The following is a 20597-nucleotide window of genomic DNA, read 5'->3' on the forward strand; positions in this document are numbered from 1 at the left end:
GCATGCACCCCCAGTGCGCCCCCAAAGCGATCGTGTAGATTCTGCCCATTAGAGGCGGAGGAAGAGGCGGAGGAGGCGGCAGCTGGGGAATCCAGCCGCATCCTTGCTCAGCGGAGAGCTCAGCGGAAGAAGGCAGGGCGGAGAGCGGAAGAAGCTCTCCGACCCGGCTGGCTCTTTCGCTGGCAGCAGGAGGCCGGTGGGGAGGTAGGTGGGCAGAGGCAAGGACACGGCCGGATTCCCCAGCTGCCTCCTCCTCCGCCTCTTCCTCCGTCTCTAATGGGCAGAATCTGCACGATCGCTTTGGGGGCGCACTGGGGGCGCATGCAAGTGCCCTCAGTACGCTGTGTAGATTCCCACCCCCAGAAGAGAAGGGGTGGGCCGAGAGAAGCAAGTTAGGGCTGGGAATACAGCGAAACTCTGAAGGAGCTCCCTCCCTTCAGTTGATCCAGAAAGCAGAGCGAGGGGGGTGTCGAAAATTATGTCCATCTATAAGCACGTATATAATCAGGAAGGTAACTGAAAGAGAGAGGTTGAACCACAGATGGGACGGATCCTCATAGCCTCCAAATCAAGGTTATTTCTTATTTATTTTACGTGTTTGTATCCTGCCAAAACGGCTCTTGCAGACAGCTTGCATACAATTAATAAGAACAAGGTAATCCCTGCCTGCACATTTGCAATCTGAAAAGACACAGCACAAAAGGGGAAAAGGATGAGGAGGCAAGAGACGGGGGGGAATAGTCTGCTTGACGAAGGAGCTGAACTCTGCATGAACTCCCCCAAAATATGCTTTGGGTTACCCGGTATCATGCACATCCATGGCCAGGCTGAACTGCATGGGAGCTGAATTAAGGGGGAAAGAACAGAGTAACAGAGGGCTTATCTAGACCAAGCAGGATATTCCACTATGAAAGTGGTATGAAAGCGGTATATAAAAGACTGCTTTCTAGCGGTATTGAAGTGCACTGACAACTGTTGGGGCCCATAGACGCATCCCATATGTACTGCTTTCATACCGCTTTCACAGTGTTATATCCTGCTTAGTGCAGATATGTCATGGGCCCCAATAGTTGTCAATGCACTTCAGTACCACTATAAAGCAGTAGCGTAGATCCTGCAGTGCACTTCAGTACCGCTATAAAGCACTAGTGTGGCTCCTGCCTTTTATATACCACTTTCATATCACTTTCATAGTGGAATATCCTGCTTGGTGTAGATGAGTCCGTACTCTGCAAAAATGTGGCTTTTCCAGAGAGGCAGCTTCTAGACACAAAGGAAAAATCCCACGCCATGCCTTGCAGTATTCCCATCAGCACGATGCGGCCCCATTGTGTTTTAATGAGACAGCACCATCTAGTGGCAGAGAGATCCCGCAATATAATCTGTGGGTTTTTTTTAAATGCGTGATTGCCAGGAGGAAAGCATGGGAGATGTCCTGGCTGTTGACGACGTCATGAAATGGACTCATTGAAGGAAGTGTTAACTGGACCATTTATCAGTTCGAATGGCTTGCCGGGAGAGATTCGTCAACTTAACAGTCTTCCAGAATTTAAGAAAGCCTTAAAGACTGATCTCTTCCGGCAGGCCTACCCAGTTGAATTTTAAGATGCCTTTTTTTAACGGTGTGCCGCTTTTAATGATGCACTGGGTTTAAGCATTTGAATTAGTTTTATGTATTTTATGGTGTGTGTTTTTTGTGTTGTACCCCGCCTCGATCCAGAGGGAGAGGCGGGTAACAAATAAATAAATAAATTATTATTATTATTATTATTATTATTATTATTATTATTATTATTTCTTTTTTATTATTATTTATTATTATTTATTATTATTTTTATTATTATTTTTATTATTATTTATTTCTTTTTCTGCCAACAAAAGCAACCCCTCATAGCTCAAAAGGAAAGTCACCTTGAATAATTTCAGCTGAATTTGCTGTTCCAGTAACACACCGGTTCCAAAACAGCTACAAAAGTTAAGCCGGTGTGCCCTTAGCTCTCAGCTGCCCACATCAATTAACAAACTAGAGCTTGAGTTGGTGATCAATGCTGGGCTCTGCGGTGAAGAACGGAGGGGCAAAATCGCAACTCAAAATGTTTTCCACGCTCCAAGGGCTCACTTGCCATCCTGAAACACTACTGCGTCTGTGGCAGTTTGCCCCAACCTGGTGCCTTCCAGATGTATTGAACTACATCTCCCATCATTCCCAGCCAGCATGGCTATAGGGAGTTGCAGTCCAACTCATCCAGAGGACACCAGGTTGGAGCAGATGAGTCTGTATAACCACCCTTATTTTCTACGCCACGCTTCGCAAAACTTCGCTTGGCTGGATGACATTCATCACCTTGTACCTCTGCAGTCCATTTCATGGTGTATTTTCTCCTTCTTTGAGCCTCCTCTCTGTGCCGTCGGTTCCCCTCCCTCCTCACCCCCCCTCCTCTATACATTTACTCAACTTACTTTGAGGCTGCTGCTTATGAATCCTCCCTGTTCCAAATCATCGCTTCACCCGAATCGCAATCAGCGACACTGAGCGAGCGTGAGGCTCCTGGCAGATTAGAGATGCACCCCCTTTTGTCTGTTAAAGCACAGCAACACAGATCTCCACAGGTGACCATGCAGCTTGAATTCCAATTGCCTGGGGGGAAGGAACGGAAGGGGTGTGTTTGAGAGACAGGTGGGAGAAGGGAGGCAAAGCGGTCCTCAGACTCAGCCATGGTTATAGACCTGCCTTCCTCAAGCTGGGACCCTCCAGCTGTTTTGGACTACAACCCATTATCTGCCTGGAATCTCCCATCAATCAGCTTCATGGAGTGACCCCACTGGGTTCTGGTGTTCTGAAAGAGGGAGGAAATGGTTGACACTGACTGGCAGCCACAGCTCTCTGGGGTTTTAGGCAGCGGTCTTTCTTAGCCCTAAGCTAGCGATGCGGCAGCTCCCTCCTGCCCATGTTCCCCAGCAACTGGTGTACGTAGGCATACTGCCTCCGATCCTGAAGGTAGCACATGGCTATCAGGACTAGTGGCCAGGGATAGACTTCTCCTGCAGGAATTTATGCAGACCCCTTTTAAAGCCCTCCAAATTGGTGGCCATCACCACATCTTGTTCTAACAAATTCCATAGTTTAACTATGTGCTGTGTGAAGAAGGGCTTCCTTCTATCTGTCCTGAATCTCCCACCCATCAGCTTCCTGGGATGACCCCCTTGGATTCTAGGATTATGGGAGAGGGAGAAAAATGTCTCCCTCTCCACATTCTCCACCCCAGGCATGATTTCATGGACTTCTATCCTGTCTCCCCTGAGCCTCCTTTTTTCCACGCTAAACAATCCCGGCTGTTGTAACCTTCCCTCCTCGGGGAGATGCTCTGGACCCTTGGTCATTTCAGTTGCCCCTTTCGGCACTTTTTCCAGCTCTACAATATCTATTTTTAGGTGTTTGGACCAGAACTGTATACAGTCTTCAAAGTGAAGTCACACCAACGATTCCTCAACCTGCTGCCCTCCAGGCGTACTGGACTACATCTCTGGCCGGGTTGCTGAGAGTTGTAACCCCATACATCTGATGGGCCCTAGATTGGGGGAGGCTACCTTAAAGCCTTCAGGGCTTGAAAGGAGCCAATGTGGGTCACACAGAAAGGCCATCATCCCCATGTCATGCCCAGCTTTTGAAGGTCCACGGATGTTTCACAAGATTTTTAGTCTGAGCAGAGCCAACCTCTGATTCACAACGGCAGGTCTTGCGTTTGAGCAGCTGAGACAGCGAGGAAACTTCTCTGAGAGTTGCAGCAAAGAACGGAGCACCAGGATTTGGTGGCTAGTCAGATATGGGAAGGCTGAGGGTAATTCCTAATAAGGCTCTTCTCCTGCAATCGCTGCGCCTTAACCATGGAATTTTACAGGGGTCCAGACATCACAGAGTGTATGCCAATTTCATGCAAATCTTTGCTGTCTTCTTGTTGTGCTGCATTTCCACTTTGGGGGCCATTAATATGGGACCACCCTCAGTGGGATCATCTGATGGGTGAGGACGCCTCAGAGGTGAATCATAGAATCATAGAACAGTAGAGTTGAAAGGGGCCTATAAGGCCATCAAGTCCAACCTGCTCAATGCAGGAATCCATCTTAAAGCATCCCTGACAGATGGTTGTCCAGCTGCCTCTTGAAGGCCTCTAGTGTGGGAGAGCCCACAACCTCCCTAGGTAACTGGTTCCATTGTCGTACTGCTCTAACAGTCAGGAAGTTTTCCCTGATGTCCAGCTGGAATCTGGCTTCCTTTAACTTGAGCCCGTTATTTCGTGTCCTGCACTCTGGGAGGATCGAGAAGAGATCCTGGCCCTCCTCTGGGTGACAACCTTTCAAGTATTTGAAGAGTGCTATCATGTCTCCCCTCAATCTTCTCTCCTCCAGGCTAAACAGGCCCAGTTCTTTCAGTCTCTCTTCATAGGGCTTTGTTTCCAGACCCCTGATCATCCTAGTTGCCCTCCTCTGAACACGCTCCAGCTTGTCTGCATCCTTCTTGAATTGTGGAGCCCAGAACTGGATGCAATACTCTAGATGAGGCCTAACCAGGGCCAAATAGAGAGGAACTCACACAATTTGGAAGCTATAATTCTATTAATCGGACTTGTCTTTGCACAACGTGAGGCGAGGTGATTTCTTTGCCGTATTCCGAGAGCCCCCGGGCTGCTTTTCATAAGAACACCAGAGTGCCTTCTGGAAGGCGCGGCGTGAAGCGACCCGTGCAAGCCGCCAAGAGGCTCTGGAGCGAGTCTGAAATGGCTCGGCTGACGCTAGCTCACTTCGCCGACCCCACCGGGTTTGAGTCTCCTTCAGTACAGATGACTCATCCAAGCTGTTCCAAATGAGCTTATCTGATCTAATACCCTGAGCACTGAGCAGGGGCTGTGAAATATATGGATGTTTTATTTATTTTTATTTATTTATTTATTTAAAACATTTATATACCGCCCTATATCATCAAGATCTCAGAGCGGCGTACAGATAAAAACATACAGTATAATATGGCTTTAGCAGGCAAATGCCAATAATAATAATAATAATAATAATAATAATAATAATAATAATAATAATAATAATAATAATCTGCCTTACCACAAATATCACCAAGGCAATGCATAGCAATTCAAACAAAGTGAATACTATAGAAGCATAAAAAACCCCAAAGCCATATTGAAACAGCATTACTATTATTATTAGTAGTGATGCCATTACTTTGGGAGGCTGGCGTTGGAAACTAGGGGGACTTTGTGCTCTGCTGCTTTTATAAAATTGGCAAGAAATAAAGTCTAGCCTCTGGAACCTTCAAGCCGTGAGATGTGATGGCATCTGTTACAATTAAGGACCTGAATGGTTTTGCTTCTTACTGAGCTACCCGTGGGAGGCAGAGCTCCGCTCCCTGGGTCCGCCACCCATGGCCAGTGATGGGTTTCAAGTTGGAGACATGATGGTTGTTCCCTAAGAGGACACGTCTGTGGTGCCCCTTGGTGTGCCAATTCCTTTGGTCCCGCTGCCATCTCTGGTCAAATGGCATTTTGGGGGAAAGTCAGTGCAATGCAGTGGTTGGAGCACTTTGCCCCAACCTGGTGTCCTCCACGCTGGCTGGGGTTGATGGAACTTGCAGTGTGACACTTCCGGAGGATAACACAAGGTTGGGAAAGCTGTTTTAGGGTGCTAGGAGGAGACAATTGGGCCGGTTCGCACCATCCCAACAGCCCACCGTGGGTTGTTTTAAGCCACAGGGGGCCAGCGGTGCATACCAGGCAGAATTTGCATCTTCAGCTCCTGTCCATGGCTTGTCGTGTCATGTGAACCTGGGGGCTGTGGGTTACGGGAGTAAAACGTCTTGGACCCATGTCTGGATTCCTCACGGCTCCTTCTGACTTTACCATGAACCACGTCCACCCTGCATATGAGGCCAAGAGGGTGCCTTTTGGAAATGAAGGATTTTTGACAGATCTTCTGGGCTGGCGATGGCACGTCTTTCATTTCATGCCTTGTTAAAGAAGGACTCATTTCAGTGCATCCCAGCCTAGGATCTAATGAGAAATTAGGCAACTTTCTAGAAGCATGTAATATTATTTAAAATAGCAACATCCACTTTAAATGGCAACCCTGGGAGGCATTTTCACCTCCACTGAGTAGAACCCCCTTTGTTTTTCAGAAATAATTTTATCCCCTGTCTCTTTTCATCAATTAGTTGATTAAAGGTTTTTTTAAAACAAACAAACAAACACCCCCTTTTTAAAATGCATATAGCAAACAAACTTCACAGGGGCAGGAAAGTTTTTCTTCTTTCTATCCTGAAGTTACCTGTCATTCCACTTCCTTCCAACAGAGCAAATGAATAGCTCCACCTACTGGATGTTAGAAATATCCACCCTATTCATGCTGGGTGTTGTTGTTTTTTCTGATCAGAAGGCAACTCTCAGTATAAGGCAACCTTTCCCAACCAGGGACCACAACTCCCATAATTTCTTAACATTGCTTGGGCTATCTGGGGCTGATGTGAGCTATAGTCCAAAAACAAGGAAGTGCCATTGCTTTCTTATGGACGTTTTGTAGTGTCCTCCACCCCGGGTTCCCAACCAAGTTGAATTGCGCTCAGGACCATGATTTACTATGACCCAGGACACCAATCTATTGGATGCCCAAGGTCCAGACGATAGAAGAGGGCCCATCTTGAGAATGGGACCGTTTTCTGAGCAGGAGAATGGAAGGGGAGAGGCGTTCTCTAATTTCCAAACTGCCTCTAGTTTTCCTCCAGCGCTATCTTTGTCTCATCATGGGTTTCAGTCAAACGCAGCGGGGATCACATATTTCTCTGGCTGAGCCATTTTCTGAACGGGAGACAAGTGAAAGAATCCATTTATTTCTCTTAACAGCTCCTTACTTCTGTAAGAAATGGCTCAATTTCAGGGAAATGGATTTCCAGAAATCATTCCTCACTGCAGTGACACTCCAGCATCACTCCTTCTGAGCTCATCAACAGCAACATGACCACCATCACAAAACAACGAGAAATGTGCCTGCTCCTTTATTCCTTGTGATGGGCTCCTTGCTCATTAGATCTGAATGGCACTATACTCACCCAGCTGGCTGCTCCCGTCTCCAGTTTCTTCCCTTGCCAACAAATCCTTTCTGTCCATTTGTTAACCAAATAGTCCCATGTCATTCCATTAATGGGGGGCCACCACTGAGAAGGCCCTCTCCCTTGTTCCATGTGCTGTTCCACCAACCTACGTCACCAACCCATGATCTGTGTACGAACTGCCTTAAGCAAAGTCAGGCTATGGAAGGTTACAACAGCTAGAATTGCTTAGCTTGGAAAAAAAGGAGGCTCAGGGGAGACATAGAAGAGGTGTACAAAATGATGCCGGGTGTGGAGAATGTCGAGAGGGAGGCATTTTTCTCCCTCTCCCTTAATACTAGAACCCCAAGGGGTCCTCCCATGAAACTGATGGGTGGGAGATTCAGGACAGATCAAAGGAAGGGCTTCTTCACACGGTGCAGAGTTAAACTATGGAATTCGCTACCACAAGATGCCGTGATGGCCACCAGTTTGGATGGCTTTAAAAGGGGTTTAGACCAATTAATGGCGGATGAGACTATCAATGGCTATGTCCTACCTCCAGTATCGGAGGCAGTAAGCCTGTCTGCACCAGTTGTTAAGAACATGGGCGGGAGGGTGCTGTTGCACCATGTCCTGCTCGTGGGTCCCTGGCCAACAGCCAGTCAGCCATTGTGTGAACAGTGTGTTGGACTGGGTGGACCCTTGGTCTGATCCAGCATCAGGGCTCTTCTTATGAGACCAGTTCAAAAACTCCTCTGCGGACCCAGTCCTGGGAAGACTTGTGGCCTCAGTGCCCCTGGACACTGGCCAAGCACAAAGACTCCTTGGTCCTATAATGGCTCCTGCCGAAGATGTTTCTCTCCTGTCTTGTACAATGGGAGGAATTTAAGGAGGAGGTGGTGGTGGAAGAGAGGTGGGTGGAGACAGACAATTCTCTGCATGTTTCTTAATGTGCCACAAATCCTCCGGCTCGCTGTCTTGCTGGGAAACTGCCTCCCATCCGCGCCTGGTGTTTATGCAATTAATTGCAACGGGATTATGATTTAGTTCTTATACATAATGAGATAAAGCCACTTCCACCAAGGAAATGGCAAAGCCCTCTTCCTCCGGTTTCCAGCATGGGGAGCTCAGACACCTGCAGGTTTGGAGAGCATCCAAGCTGCTGTAGGCACAGCAGAGGCTGCCGCATAAAGCCTAGGGCTGCCTTTGGTTGCCCGTCGGCGGCATCTGGAACTCCCTCCGTGCTTGTTCCACGCGCACAGCGGGGTCTGTTGCTGCAGTCCCCCCGCGCTCTGGCTTCTCGCTGTGTCCTTTGCCCCCTACATCAGGGCAATGCCAGATGACACACTGAGTTGGCTTTGACTCTTTTCAGCAAGGAGAGAATTCCAAAGGAAACGTCACATCGGAACGCAGGAATTGTTGAATTGACCCGGCGCATGGATTAATCCATTAATCATAGGATTAACATGTAAAACAGTGGTTTCAAAAGCTTCAGGAACACTCCGCCATTGATTTTCTGCCAAGGGAGCACGGCTGAATTTTCTGGAGTGTGCACCCTGTTCGTGCATGCCCTGTTGGTTCATAGAATCATAGAATCATAGAATAGTAGAGTTGGAAGGGGCCTATAAGGCCATCGGGTCCAACCCCCTGCTCAATGCAGGAATCCACCCTAAAGTATACCTGACAGGTGGTTGTCCAGCTGCCTCTTGAATGCCTCTAGGGTGGGAGAGCCCACAACCTCCCTAGGTAACTGGTTCCATTGTCATACTGCTCTAACAGGAAGTTTTTCCTGATGTCCAGCCGTAATCTGGCTTTCTGTCACTTGAGCCCGTTATTCCGTGTCCTGCCCTCTGGGATGATCAAAAAGAGATCCTGGCCCTCCTCTGTGTGACAACCTTTCAAGTATTTGAAGAGTGCTATCATGTCTAGCCCTGTCGGTTCTCGGCCTTGCTATGCATGTACTCAGCGTGTGAGGAGGAGGATTTAGCGGGTGCTCATTCAAGAACCCCACAGAGATACAACAATTTCACCTCTTTGCAACGAGGTCCATTGAAACATTGAAAGTTTCTTTATGCTGAGTCAGAATCTAGCCCAGTACAGTCAACTCTGACTGGCAGCCATGGCTCTCCAAGGGTTCCAGGCAAGATTCCTCCTTAGGCCTCCTTGGAGATTAAACCTGGACCTTCTGCCTATAAAGCAAGTGTCCTATCACTGAGCAACAGCCTTTTATACTAGCTGCAACATTTCTTTTTCAGGAGAATTGCAAATGTGTGTGTGTGTGTGTGTGGGGAGTGTTTTACCCTCTTTGCCCTCTTCAGAATCTCCATTCTGTGTGGTCTCAAAAATTCAATATTGTTTTCCAGGTACGCACACCATGCACTCAGTTCCATTAACCGCGAAGCACGCTTTATTAATCCTTTTTCAACGTTGCATCGCCAGGTCTCCGCCGACGGAGCAATATTTACCATTCAGTGTGCAAGATTAGGCCTGGAGAGTGTTAACTAATTCGATTAAGCAATTTAAATGATTTACTTAAAAAATTAAGAACTTGCAGTGCAGTCCCTGGCAGAGTTACTGTTACAAAAGTGGGGGAGCGATGAGAACAGAGGAAAAGATGTTGCTATCAGCAGGCAGTTTAGTGCAGCGAGATGGGATCATTTCCAGGCCAATGTTTGCTTCTCCGCTCACTCATTAATTTCCCCCTTCGTTTGTAATCCCCTCGGGGGATGAAGGCAGGAAAGTTATACAGTGAAAGGCGCATGGGTTTGGATGCTCTTGAAATGCAGGTGTATTCATCCGTACGCAGCCGGGTTCCTTTGTTCCGTACGTTTTAACCAGCTCAGAAATTATTCCAGTGGGTGGTTCCTCTCAATTTTCCTCCCTTGAGAGGACCATGGGGCGATTCTGCAAAGATCTGGCCTTATCGGTGTGCTGCTACCGCCCAGCAAAATTAGCATGGGTTTTCTGTGGGGGTGCGTAAGCTGGCCTATGCACCCAGCGTGCAAATTGGTTCTGGATTCCAGGGGCCCATTCAAAGCTGCAAGAGAACAATACACCTGCACTCCCACCAGGAGCATTCAACGTCTTTCTTAGCCCTGAAACAAAGTGGTGGAAACAAGGCAAGCCTGCCACTTTCTTTATCAGGCTGCTATTATCGCTGCTTCGTACCAATTGCGCTGCTCTTTATGGGCTACCTTTCTGCATTACAGGCAGGGCAGCTAATGAGAGCGCTCGGTTCTCCCACAATGCCCCAGCCCACACCGCCTCACGCCCGTTGCGCTCGGTGGAGGTGACTTCTAAAACCTCCTTTAATGCCACGCCACAAGCCAGCACTGAAGCTTCAGAACGGAAAGTTCAAAAGCATTTAATCTGCTGCTGAATATCACAGCCCGTCTCCAGGCTCTGGCAAAATTGCACTCGCGTAGCTGAAATAACCCTGCACTGGCTCCAAATTTCAGATTTCCTATTAAAGCAGCTGGTGGCAGGAGCCATTTGTTCCTCTGGGGTTGGCCTTCGATGAAATAACAGAAGTTTGAAATTCAGGAACAAAACAGTAGATTTGTAAAACTATTAGTTCAGTGCACCAATAAAGAGTTAGTGTTGTTTCTTCTTTTTTAGTCTTATTTGCTTTTTTCAGGATGATGTTCCTTCTAGGCCTTGGGTGAAAACACATGGCACTCATATGCATGCAGGCTGAATTAACCCTGCCTCATGCAATTTATTTTTTGAGAAAGGGACGCAGAAAAAATGATCTTCCTCTACCTGTCACTTTGGTAGACATGGAAGGTCTCCAGCAAAGACGGAAACATGCTGTTCCGGGGCCCGATGGAGAGCAAATATAGCTAACTAACCTAGAGGGCACGTTGCACGACATTCAGTGACGTGGCCAGGTAAATTGCACTACCTGCTTCTCCAGATCTCTGATCAGGTGCTGATGTTTTACGGCAACGTTTCCCTCACCATTTGGCGGGACAGACAACCCTCTTAATAAGTGTTATTTCACATACACATGATGGCAAATCGCCAAGATATTCCACCTAAGGGCATTGATGCGTTAGAGACTCAAACGCATCTTTCTTTTGTATAAAAACGTGTCTTGGTCTGTGACTGAAATAAACAATTCATTCGTTCCTCTAAGACAGCCTTCCTCAACCTGGGGCGCTCCAGATGTGTTGGACTGCATCTCCCAGAATGCCCCAGCAGGCTGGGGCATTCTGGGAGATGCAGTCCAACACATCTGGCACGCCCCAGGTTGAGGAAGGCTGCTCTAAGAGCTTTTCAGGACCTCTCAATTTTGATGCCCAGTGGGAGGGGGATTTTATACCTGCCGTATTAATCCAGTACCTGTTTACATCCAAATGCCGGTGCTGTTTTCTATGTTGACCAGACCTAATTCCTCCCACCTTGTGGACTCACGATGATGTTTGGAGATCCCTGTCTAAGAATAAACCATCCTTTCATACCAATTCATCTCCCTGGCTCACATTGCTAGGATTAATCTGCCCCAGACTTATTTCAACATGAAAACTTTATCCGTTTCATTAAGAGCCGAATCTCTCTAATCAAAAAAGCCCATCGTGTGCTTTCTCTAAGGGAGATGTGGGGTCAGCTTAATTAGGGTCATCTCCCCCGTGTGGCTTGCGGTAGGATCAATGGTATAATCAATCTCTCTCTCTCTCTCTCTCTCTTGAAAATTAACATGTTTGCGGGTGCAAAAAGAGTTGGAACTCTCAGGCAATGGTCTCAATCACTTCAAGAAGTGCAGAATCCCCTCCAAGCAGACCCAAAGATTTTAATGCCCCCCCCAAACACTCCTTTCTTGGTAGGCTAGGCAACACGGTAAACCAGTTCATTACCATCAGCATTCAAGGGATCCAGAACAGCAACGTTCCAAGGCCGTAGCTAGACCTAAGGTTTATCCTAGGATTGTCCTGGGGTCAAACCTGTTCATCTAAGTGCCACACAGGGCATCCAGCGCTCAGGCAGGGACGAACCCGGGATGATCCTGGGATAAACCTTAGGTCTAGCTATGGCCCCAGTTCCAACATGCAATGATGCTCAGATCTATTTATTTTTTAGTAGATAGTGTTGGTCTCAAATGGAGTGGGTGGAGTGGGGAAATGGTATAAAATATAGACTTTATCTTTCACTGCAGCAGCTTGGTTTGGCCTAGGTGAGAACTCTTTGTCAAGCCGTGTGTGTGTGTGTGTGTGTGTGTGTGTGTGTGTGTACATTAGCGAATGGGGGAAAATGAGATTGCGGATATAATAGGCCACTTACAAAGCTGAAAACAGTTGTATTATTGCAGATAATGAGCTATTTACAGCATTCTGGTTACTTGGTGGCTGATAATATTTGAATTCTACACAATGTTCAGCATTTGCAAATAAGATATTTCTAGGGATTGTTGTGTAAACACGGCAGACCTTGAGTTAAGCTTTTGAGCTTCTCGACACAAGGCTGTTAATCCGCTGTATCTACTTTTGGTTTCATAGCAGAATTGAGATCTGAGCACTACATGAGCAGCATTTCCCATCCTGCTTTTGTGCAATGTAACCTCCAGGTGGCACTGTGGTGTAGCGGATTAGTGCCCCCCCCCCAAAAAAAAAATACACAGGAAGAAATTGAATTTTCTTTCACTTCCATAATTAAGTACCACATTTTTCCTGCTCTAAAGAAACAAAACAAAAAAACTCACCGAAAGTGTTGGTTAGATACAGAAGCAAAACTGGACGGTCATGACATTTCAAAAACCAGTAAACAACCGTGAATAGGGAATGACGGGTGCCTGACAAATGCCTCGTGTAGAAAAGCCCATTGTCTGTCTTGATTTCGAAGAGTTAGAGCAGCCTTCCCCAACATGGAGCCCTCCAGATGTTTTTGGACACCAACACCCATCAGGCCCACTCAGCACAAGCAATGATCAGAGATGATGGCCCAAAACACCTGGAGGGTGTTGAGTAGAATTTTACCCAGAGAGGGTTAAATGATTGTAAAGGGTTAAAACATTTGTAATCATGTTTCTGGACTTGGCAAGATTGCAGCCGGAGCATGGAGGACGTGGTCTACGTGTCAGACATGGACAGAGGAGAATTGGTTAATTGGACAATTAAGTATGGTGCAATACCAGTGGTGAAATGTATTTAAGATGCACAGTGTTTAATGGCATCTTGTTAGGTGTTAGGCAGCCTTCCTCAACCTAGGGCGCTCCAGATGTGTTGGACTACAACTCCCAGAATGCCCCAGGCTGGGGCATTCTGGGAGATGCAGTCCAACACATCTGGAGCGCCCCAGGTTGAGGAAGGCTGCGTTAGGGTCTTAGGTGTTTGGAGATCCGTGATGATGTATTATGATGATTATGATGACCATGCATGTAAATGAAAGTTTATACTAAACTGATGAGAAAACCTCAGTAAAAGAACTTTACTGATGAATAAGGACTGGGAGTATTATTTATTCCCTCAACGAGCTTCTCAAGGAAAAGTGCTAGGACTTTGCAGGCCAAACTTTCATTGTGTGCTATGCACTCTGTGCTTAGAGGGCACCAGGTTGGGGAAAGCCAAGGGAGGGTGCAATCCTATGCAAGCTTAGACAGAAAAAAAGTCTTACAACTCCCAGCATCCTCCCAGCTGGGGGATGCTGGGAGTTGTAGGACTTTGGGTTTTTGTTTGTTTGTTTGTCTAAACATGCATAGCATTGCGCCATTAGAGACTCAAATGCAAGAGAAGTTTCTTCTTCCTAAAGGGAGAACAGAGATATCCTAAAGGAATTGCTCTCAGAAGGAAATACGGTGTCCGAGAGATGGCCGTTCTGGTCATGATGTCACTTGAGAGTTTTAAGCCTCTTTCTCCTGCCTTTCTGTTACAGGCATCCATTTTGCAGAGAAGATGGACTCTTCCAAACCAAACCCACTCCGTTCAGACGAGCTCACAAATAACACACTTCTCCGAGCGAACGCCGAGTCAAGGTACACCACCGCAGAGAGCCTGGTACGGTCGACGGAAGACGACTCGGACCATCCTATAGCGAAGACAACCTCGCTGCAAAGGGACGTCGCTTTCCCGGAACCGACAGCTCCCCCTGACACCCACACGAGACAAAGCCCGGCGTCAAAGAAGAAGACGCCCTCTTTAAAGCAGGGAAACGCAGCGAGGAAACACCAGAGACTCCAAACCACCACTACTACCACCACGGTTGCCCAAGCCAACTTGCCAAACTCGAGGCCTTTTGTCTCTATGGACAACCTACCCATGCCGGAGGGGGAAGGCCTCATGGCTATGGCTCATGAAGAGGAACCTACAGTTCCCGAACAGACCTCATGGGGTAGCAAGAAAAGAAGCCGTGGTGTGACCAGCCCATCGCAGCTCCAGATCTCGCCTTTCACAACGCAGCCTGGGAGCCTTCAGGCTTCCTCTCAATGGCTGGAAGGAAAGGATCCGTTCAGGACTGCCGTTCCAGAGGAAAAAGAGGCCCAGATCCTCAGCAGCAGCAAGCCCAGGAGCGCCAAGGGTGAGACCAGGAGGAGCTCGTTCTACCAGGAGGGCCAAGGAACAACCACGTCCACCATTGTCACCACCACGGTGATTAACACCGAGCAAACTCCAAGTAAGGCGTCTCTGGCCGGGGTGGATTTGTTTAGGTCTTTGCATGCCAGAATTGCCAATGTGGGGGCTGGGGTTCAAGGGGCTGTAGGAGGCCCCTGAGAGGAACAGCTGGGATCCCCACCACCACTTGGCTGCTCCTCTCAGGGGGCTACTACAGCTGGAATCCAACACCTTCCAGAAGACACACCTCTCCCTCCCCAGCCCTGCCTGAAAGTATGCCATGCCAACGAATTCCATGGCATCTTTAGAGCTCCATCAATGCTGGAGGTAGCACAGGTGCTCAAGGCGGCCACGTTCCAGTGTCGCTTGGCTCAACCAGCCATGGTGGGGCTTCTCAGGGCTCTCCCTATCTTACAGCTAAGGCCCAGCATGGTCCCATACCCCTGTGTCGTGGCTTGCTTACCGTAACACAGGTGAGGGGTTCATCATATCGGTCAGCCTTCCTTCCCCACCTCCAGAGGTGTCAGATTACAAGGCCCATCAGCCCCGGCCAGCATGCTTGTAGGGCATGTAGAGCTTCATCCCATGTACCTGTTGCCCTCGGATTATCCCCGTAGCACTAAGCTTTCGCGGTTGTTGTTGGTTTTGCTACCGGGCGACAGCGATCCTTTGCATACCAGGAAGTGAATTTAAGGGGGAGGGAATGTAAAAAATCAATATAAAAAATCAACAGATGACCCAATTCAATTCAAATTTGGTATGCTTAAAGCTCTCCCTAATATCTATTACTGTGCCAATTTTGGTGCCTTTATCTTTAAAGCTTACGCAGATGTAAGCATTTCTTTAAAATCCTGCTCCTGCACCCCAGCGGCGGCACGGAAGATACACTCAAAATGTAGGGGCTAAATACGGCAAATCTTTTGGCTTTGTTGCACAGTTAAGGCAGGATGCATGGGAGTACTTCACAATCAAAGCAGATTATAAGGTGGGGAACTTCTGAGTCCTTTGCATGCAATTCGCAGTATAACACTGGTGTGATAAAGCTCATAGTCCGATAATGCCACAGGGTGCCAGGTCAGGGAAGGCTGACCCTTTTCATGCCGGGGTCAGCATGGAGAGATTTCACCCTGGCTGCTCCCAGTGAATGAATTCCCTCGGAGGTGAAGCGTTGGCGACCGAGTCCGGAAACCGTCTGTAGGGATTTAATGAGGGAACCCGGCGGGTGATTTAACACAGAGTTTCTCTCCAGTTCTCTGCGGTGTGAATTTCTACGAGCCGGAGGGATACATTGACTCAACGGATTACCCGCCCCTGCCTCAGAACAACTTCCTGGAATGCACGTACAACGTGACCGTCTACACTGGATACGGGGTGGAGCTGCAGGTAAGGGGGGGGGGGAAAGGGACACCACCAACCCGGCAGCCCTGCTGTCATCACGAGGGTGAGCGCCAGGGTTCACCTGGCCAGGGGATTCTTTTGCACCTGCATTTTCAACAGGTTTATGCCACGTTTGAGCTAGATATCTTAACAATATGAATCCTGTTTCCCACATAAGCTCTGAATTATGCCTCTGAGAATACCTCTGATCATGTGCAGAGTGCCTTCACCACAGCACCACCAGCCCCCTCCCCTCCCACCCACCCACCCCCTGTCCACATCAGGCCATTGTGTTAGGGACTCCCCTGTGAAGACATGGACTCCCAAGCCGCTTTGAATTTCTGGCAGTTTTGAAATGACACCTTGGATGTGTGCATCAGGGTTCCTAAACCCAGAGAGGCTCCCGACGGACCTTTGGCTCTGGCTTCACCTCTCCCGACCTGGTTTGTGAAAGGTTGGGATTTTAATGGAGCAGAAAATTAGCTGGTCCCTCCCCCCTCCCTCCCTCCCTCCCTCCCTCCCCCGGAGCTCCCAAGATTCAAGCAGCAGACCCCAGCATGGAACGAGGCTCCACCCAAAGGCCAAATGCAGCCCTGGTGTGTTTCACCTGGACGGTCCCTGCTTAACAGGGCTTTGGAAACAAAGCCCTATGAAGAGAGACTGAAAGAACTGGGCATGTTTAGCCTGGAGAAGAGAAGATTGAGGGGAGACATGATAGCACTCTTCAAATACTTAAAAGGTTGTCACACAGAGGAGGGCCAGGATCTCTTCTCGATCCTCCCAGAGTGCAGGACACGGAATAACGGGCTCAAGTTACAGGAAGGCAGATTCCATCTGGACATCAGGAAAAACTTCCTGACTGTTAGAGCAGTATGACAATGGAATCAATGACCTAGGGAGGCTGTGGGCTCTCTGACACTAGAGGCATCCAAGAGGCAGCTGGACAGCCATCTGCCAGGGATGCTTTAAGGTGGATTCCTGCATTGAGCAGGGGGTTGGACTCGATGGCCTTGTAGGGCCATTCCAACTCTACTATTCTATGATTCTATGAATAGCATCTCCGCACACCCGAGGATGTAAATCTCCTCTTCATAGTCTCACAGGCTGCATCTTTGCAGGGACAGGACAGCCAAGCCAAACCCTGCAGAGCCAGGCATTCTGCATTTTGCTTCTGATAGAAGGAGCTGTGAAATGTCTGTGGTCCACAGAGGAGGAGGAGGGGGAGGAGGAGGAGGAGGAGGAGGAGTTCCCAGCAGGAAAAAATAAAATCCAGTCACGCCTCTTCTGTTGGGTTCTGAAAAAGCAGCCTCTTCCCAGATGGTCCTCTGCAAAGGCTAGAAATGGTGTTCATGGAAGGCAATTGGAATGCCTCTGATAACGGGCTGGCCACTGACTCGTCCGTAAACAGTAGGCAAGGTGTGCAGTCCTCTCCTCTCCTTGCCCCCCCCCCCCGGTGGTGATTGCTCTCGGCTAGGCCAAGGGGCTCAAAAGGCAGTTCTTGTGAGTGATAATCCTAGCACAGTTTCACGGCAAAGACGGTGGCGGCGGCAGCAGGGCGCATAGCTAGGACAACATCTGCCGGGTTTTAGTGGCCAAGAATTCCCCTTGTGATCACAGGGGTCACCCTTATCGTATCCTTCCAGCTTAAAGGATAAAGGAAAAAAAAGAGGAAAAGGAAACCGCTAAGCTGATCCCAGCAAAAGCTGGCAAGATAAATGTGCTTTCATGAGGCAGGCAGACGGGCCTGAAGCGAGGAGGGGTGGGGGTGGGGTGTCAATTCCACCAACGCTTCCCTCCCTCACCCAAATAGCCCCCGACAATCTGGCTCTGGCAGTGAAGACAGGAGGAATTAGCAAAATACAAAGTGGATTTTCTTTCGTTTGAGAAGTTGTAAGCTTAAAAAAACAAAACGAACCCTGCAGCGTCGTCAAGGCCGTGCTTGGGGACGGACTCAACCATCTATTCTTCCAGCTAAAGAGAACGTTCTGGCCTCCTCCCATCTTCTTTAGGGAAGTCCCCCCACTGGCCTTTAAGCAGCAGGTATTATTTATTTATTTATTTATTACATTTCTATACCGCCCAATAGCCGGAGCTCTCTGGGCAGTACAGAACCTTAGGAGGTGGAGCTGGCTGACTCATTTATTTATTACTTTTCTCTATCTCCCAACAGCTGAAACAAGAAACAAGTTTTTAAACCCTCAAAATACAATAACAGAATGAAACTTAATATTAAAACCCTTAAAGAGTTAAATCATCAGCTTCCATAAAGACCATCCGGGCCTTTATTATAAGGGCTTCACCATACCAGGCTAAAATTTATTTATTTATTTATTTATTTATTTATTTATTTATTTCATTTATATCCCACCTTTTTTCCTGCAAGTAACCCAAGGCGGTGTACATAATCCCCTTCCTCGCCATGTTATCCTCACAACAACAACCCTGTGAGGTAGGTTGGGCTGAGAGGCTGTGACTGGCCCAAAGCCACCCAGTGGGTTTCCATCGCAGAGTGGGGACTAGAACCCGGATCTCCTGACTCCCAGTCCAACACCTTAGCCACTACACCACACTGGCTCTCACATCCTTACTGGAGCTTCTGCTTCTGGATTCTTTGCAGGTTTAAGATTGGCTCCATTACATGGGCGGACATGTGATTGGAATTGAAAACTTCCTTTCCCAACAATGTTCTACATGTTTCCTTATACAGCACCATCTACTGGCTGAATTATAGCCACTATAATTATAGCCATCGTTATACACTGCCGATATCTCACATTAATGTTGGTTATCGGCTTATTTCTGATCTTTTAAAAAGCAGGATAGAGCCCCAAAGGTGCGGGAGATGCTCCAGAAGTTGCCGACATCATGTAAAGGACCCGCAAACATCTGTGAGTGACCAGTCACGAGTTGTGCAATAAAAACCTCGGGTAGAAGTGATCTAAATCCCTGGCAGTGGTTCAAGTTAGCGCTGGAGCCAGTTTTCCAGGCTGTGGCTGGAAGGGCTGCTCTCCATGGTCCTGAAACCAACTTCAGGTCCCCAGCTGGAACCTGTGGTGCTGACCATGGTACTAAAACTGCTCTTTCTCTAGCCACCTGTCTGTGCCTCCTTGCTTTAGCTATCACCCAGAGCTGATCATAGAATCAAAGGTCTCTGGTTTAGCCATTGCCAGCAATTTGGAGCAACTTTGGACATCAAGTTGTACTCCATGCTTAATTTTTGGCCACTGAGGAGTTGAGGGAAATGTAGTCGGCGCATGCTCATAGACCTGTCTATCTTCTTCAGGATGATTGATAGCACTAGGCCCCCACTGTCTGGAAGTGCCAGCATTGGCTGGAAACAATTCTAATCGAAGCTAGAAAGTTGACTTGTGTCTATTTATCATTGCAGATGTTTGTGTAGTAGATCCGTTTCCCCAACAGAGGGCAGCTTGGATCGCCCTGTTGGTCAGTCAGGGTGTGGAGACACGTTTTTGAAAGCGGTGGTGCTGGTCTGCCCCCTGTTGGTCAGCATTTCCATAGGAAGCTGCCTTATACCGAGTCGTTCTGTTGATCCACCTAGCTCAGAATGATCTAGGCTGGCTGTTTGCAGTGGCCCTCCAAGGTTTCAGAGAGGAATCTTTCCCAGACATACCTCGAGTTGCTGTGGATTGAACCCTGGGCCCTTCTGCATACCAAACAGAGAATCTGTCACTGAGACAAGCCCATTCTCCATTATACCCCCTCCCTTTCAGAGATCTCTGTCCTTTCTTTAAAGAAAGAAAAAAGGTATCCTACCAAGCAAGGTCAAAAGGGGCAGATGAGACAGAAAGAAGCAGGCCTTTCCACCAGCCCGGCTGAAAGACTGCTTGCTTCTTTTCTCTTCCCTCCCCTTCCTTTTGCCTTTTGTGCTACGTATCTTGATGCAAGCAGGGACTGTCTCGCTTTTATTGATTTTGTGTAAATCAATAAGAAGACGCCTTTTTAGGAAGTCCTTTATTTTGTCAGTCCTGAATCTCCCACCCATCAATTTCATGAGACTATTATGAGAGAGGGAGAAAAACCTCACCCGGTCCACTTTCCCCCACACCATGCACACTTTTGCACACCTGAATCCTGCATCTTGACATAAATGCATGCAAGTGGGCTCAAAAGGGCTTGCTCTTGGCTTCCGATCCATCCACACACACCCTATCGCCCTGACACCCCAATGCAAACACAGAGACGCCTAGCCTAACAAGCCAGGACAGGTGGCTATTCAGGATGTGCAAAAGCAGGCGGAATGGCAGTGGGGGGAAATCTTGGGCTGTGGTCGTGGCCATGAAAAGCATGTTCCTCCAAGTATCCAGGCGTGTCCTTCTTTTCCTCTGTGAAGCATTGGAAAATAGAATCATAGAATTGCAGAGTTGGAAGGGGCCCACAAGGCCAGGATGGCTTTAAAAGGGGGTTGGATAAGTTCCTGGAGGAGGCGAAGGCTATCCATGGCTACTAGCCCTGATGGTTGGATGCTACCTCCAGTATTCAAGGCAGGAAGCCTGTGTGCACCAGTTGCTGGGGAACATGGGTGGGAGGGTGCTGTTGCACCATGTCCTGCTTGTTCATCCCTGGCC

General features: G+C 48.2%; 1 protein-coding gene across 1 annotated transcript in view; it reads left to right on the top strand.

Annotated features, from left to right (window-relative positions):
- The window catches only part of SEZ6L (seizure related 6 homolog like), a 92625-nt gene that overhangs the window by 37495 nt on the left and 34533 nt on the right, over positions 1-20597 (top strand). The window contains exons 2-3 of the mRNA XM_063143960.1: positions 13958-14695; positions 15884-16017. Of these exons, the coding sequence (XP_063000030.1) occupies positions 13958-14695; positions 15884-16017 (872 nt within the window). The remainder of the gene's footprint in view (positions 1-13957; positions 14696-15883; positions 16018-20597) is intronic.

The sequence above is a fragment of the Elgaria multicarinata genome, chromosome 18 (assembly GCF_023053635.1).
Source record: "Elgaria multicarinata webbii isolate HBS135686 ecotype San Diego chromosome 18, rElgMul1.1.pri, whole genome shotgun sequence".
NCBI lineage: Eukaryota > Metazoa > Chordata > Lepidosauria > Squamata > Anguidae > Elgaria > Elgaria multicarinata.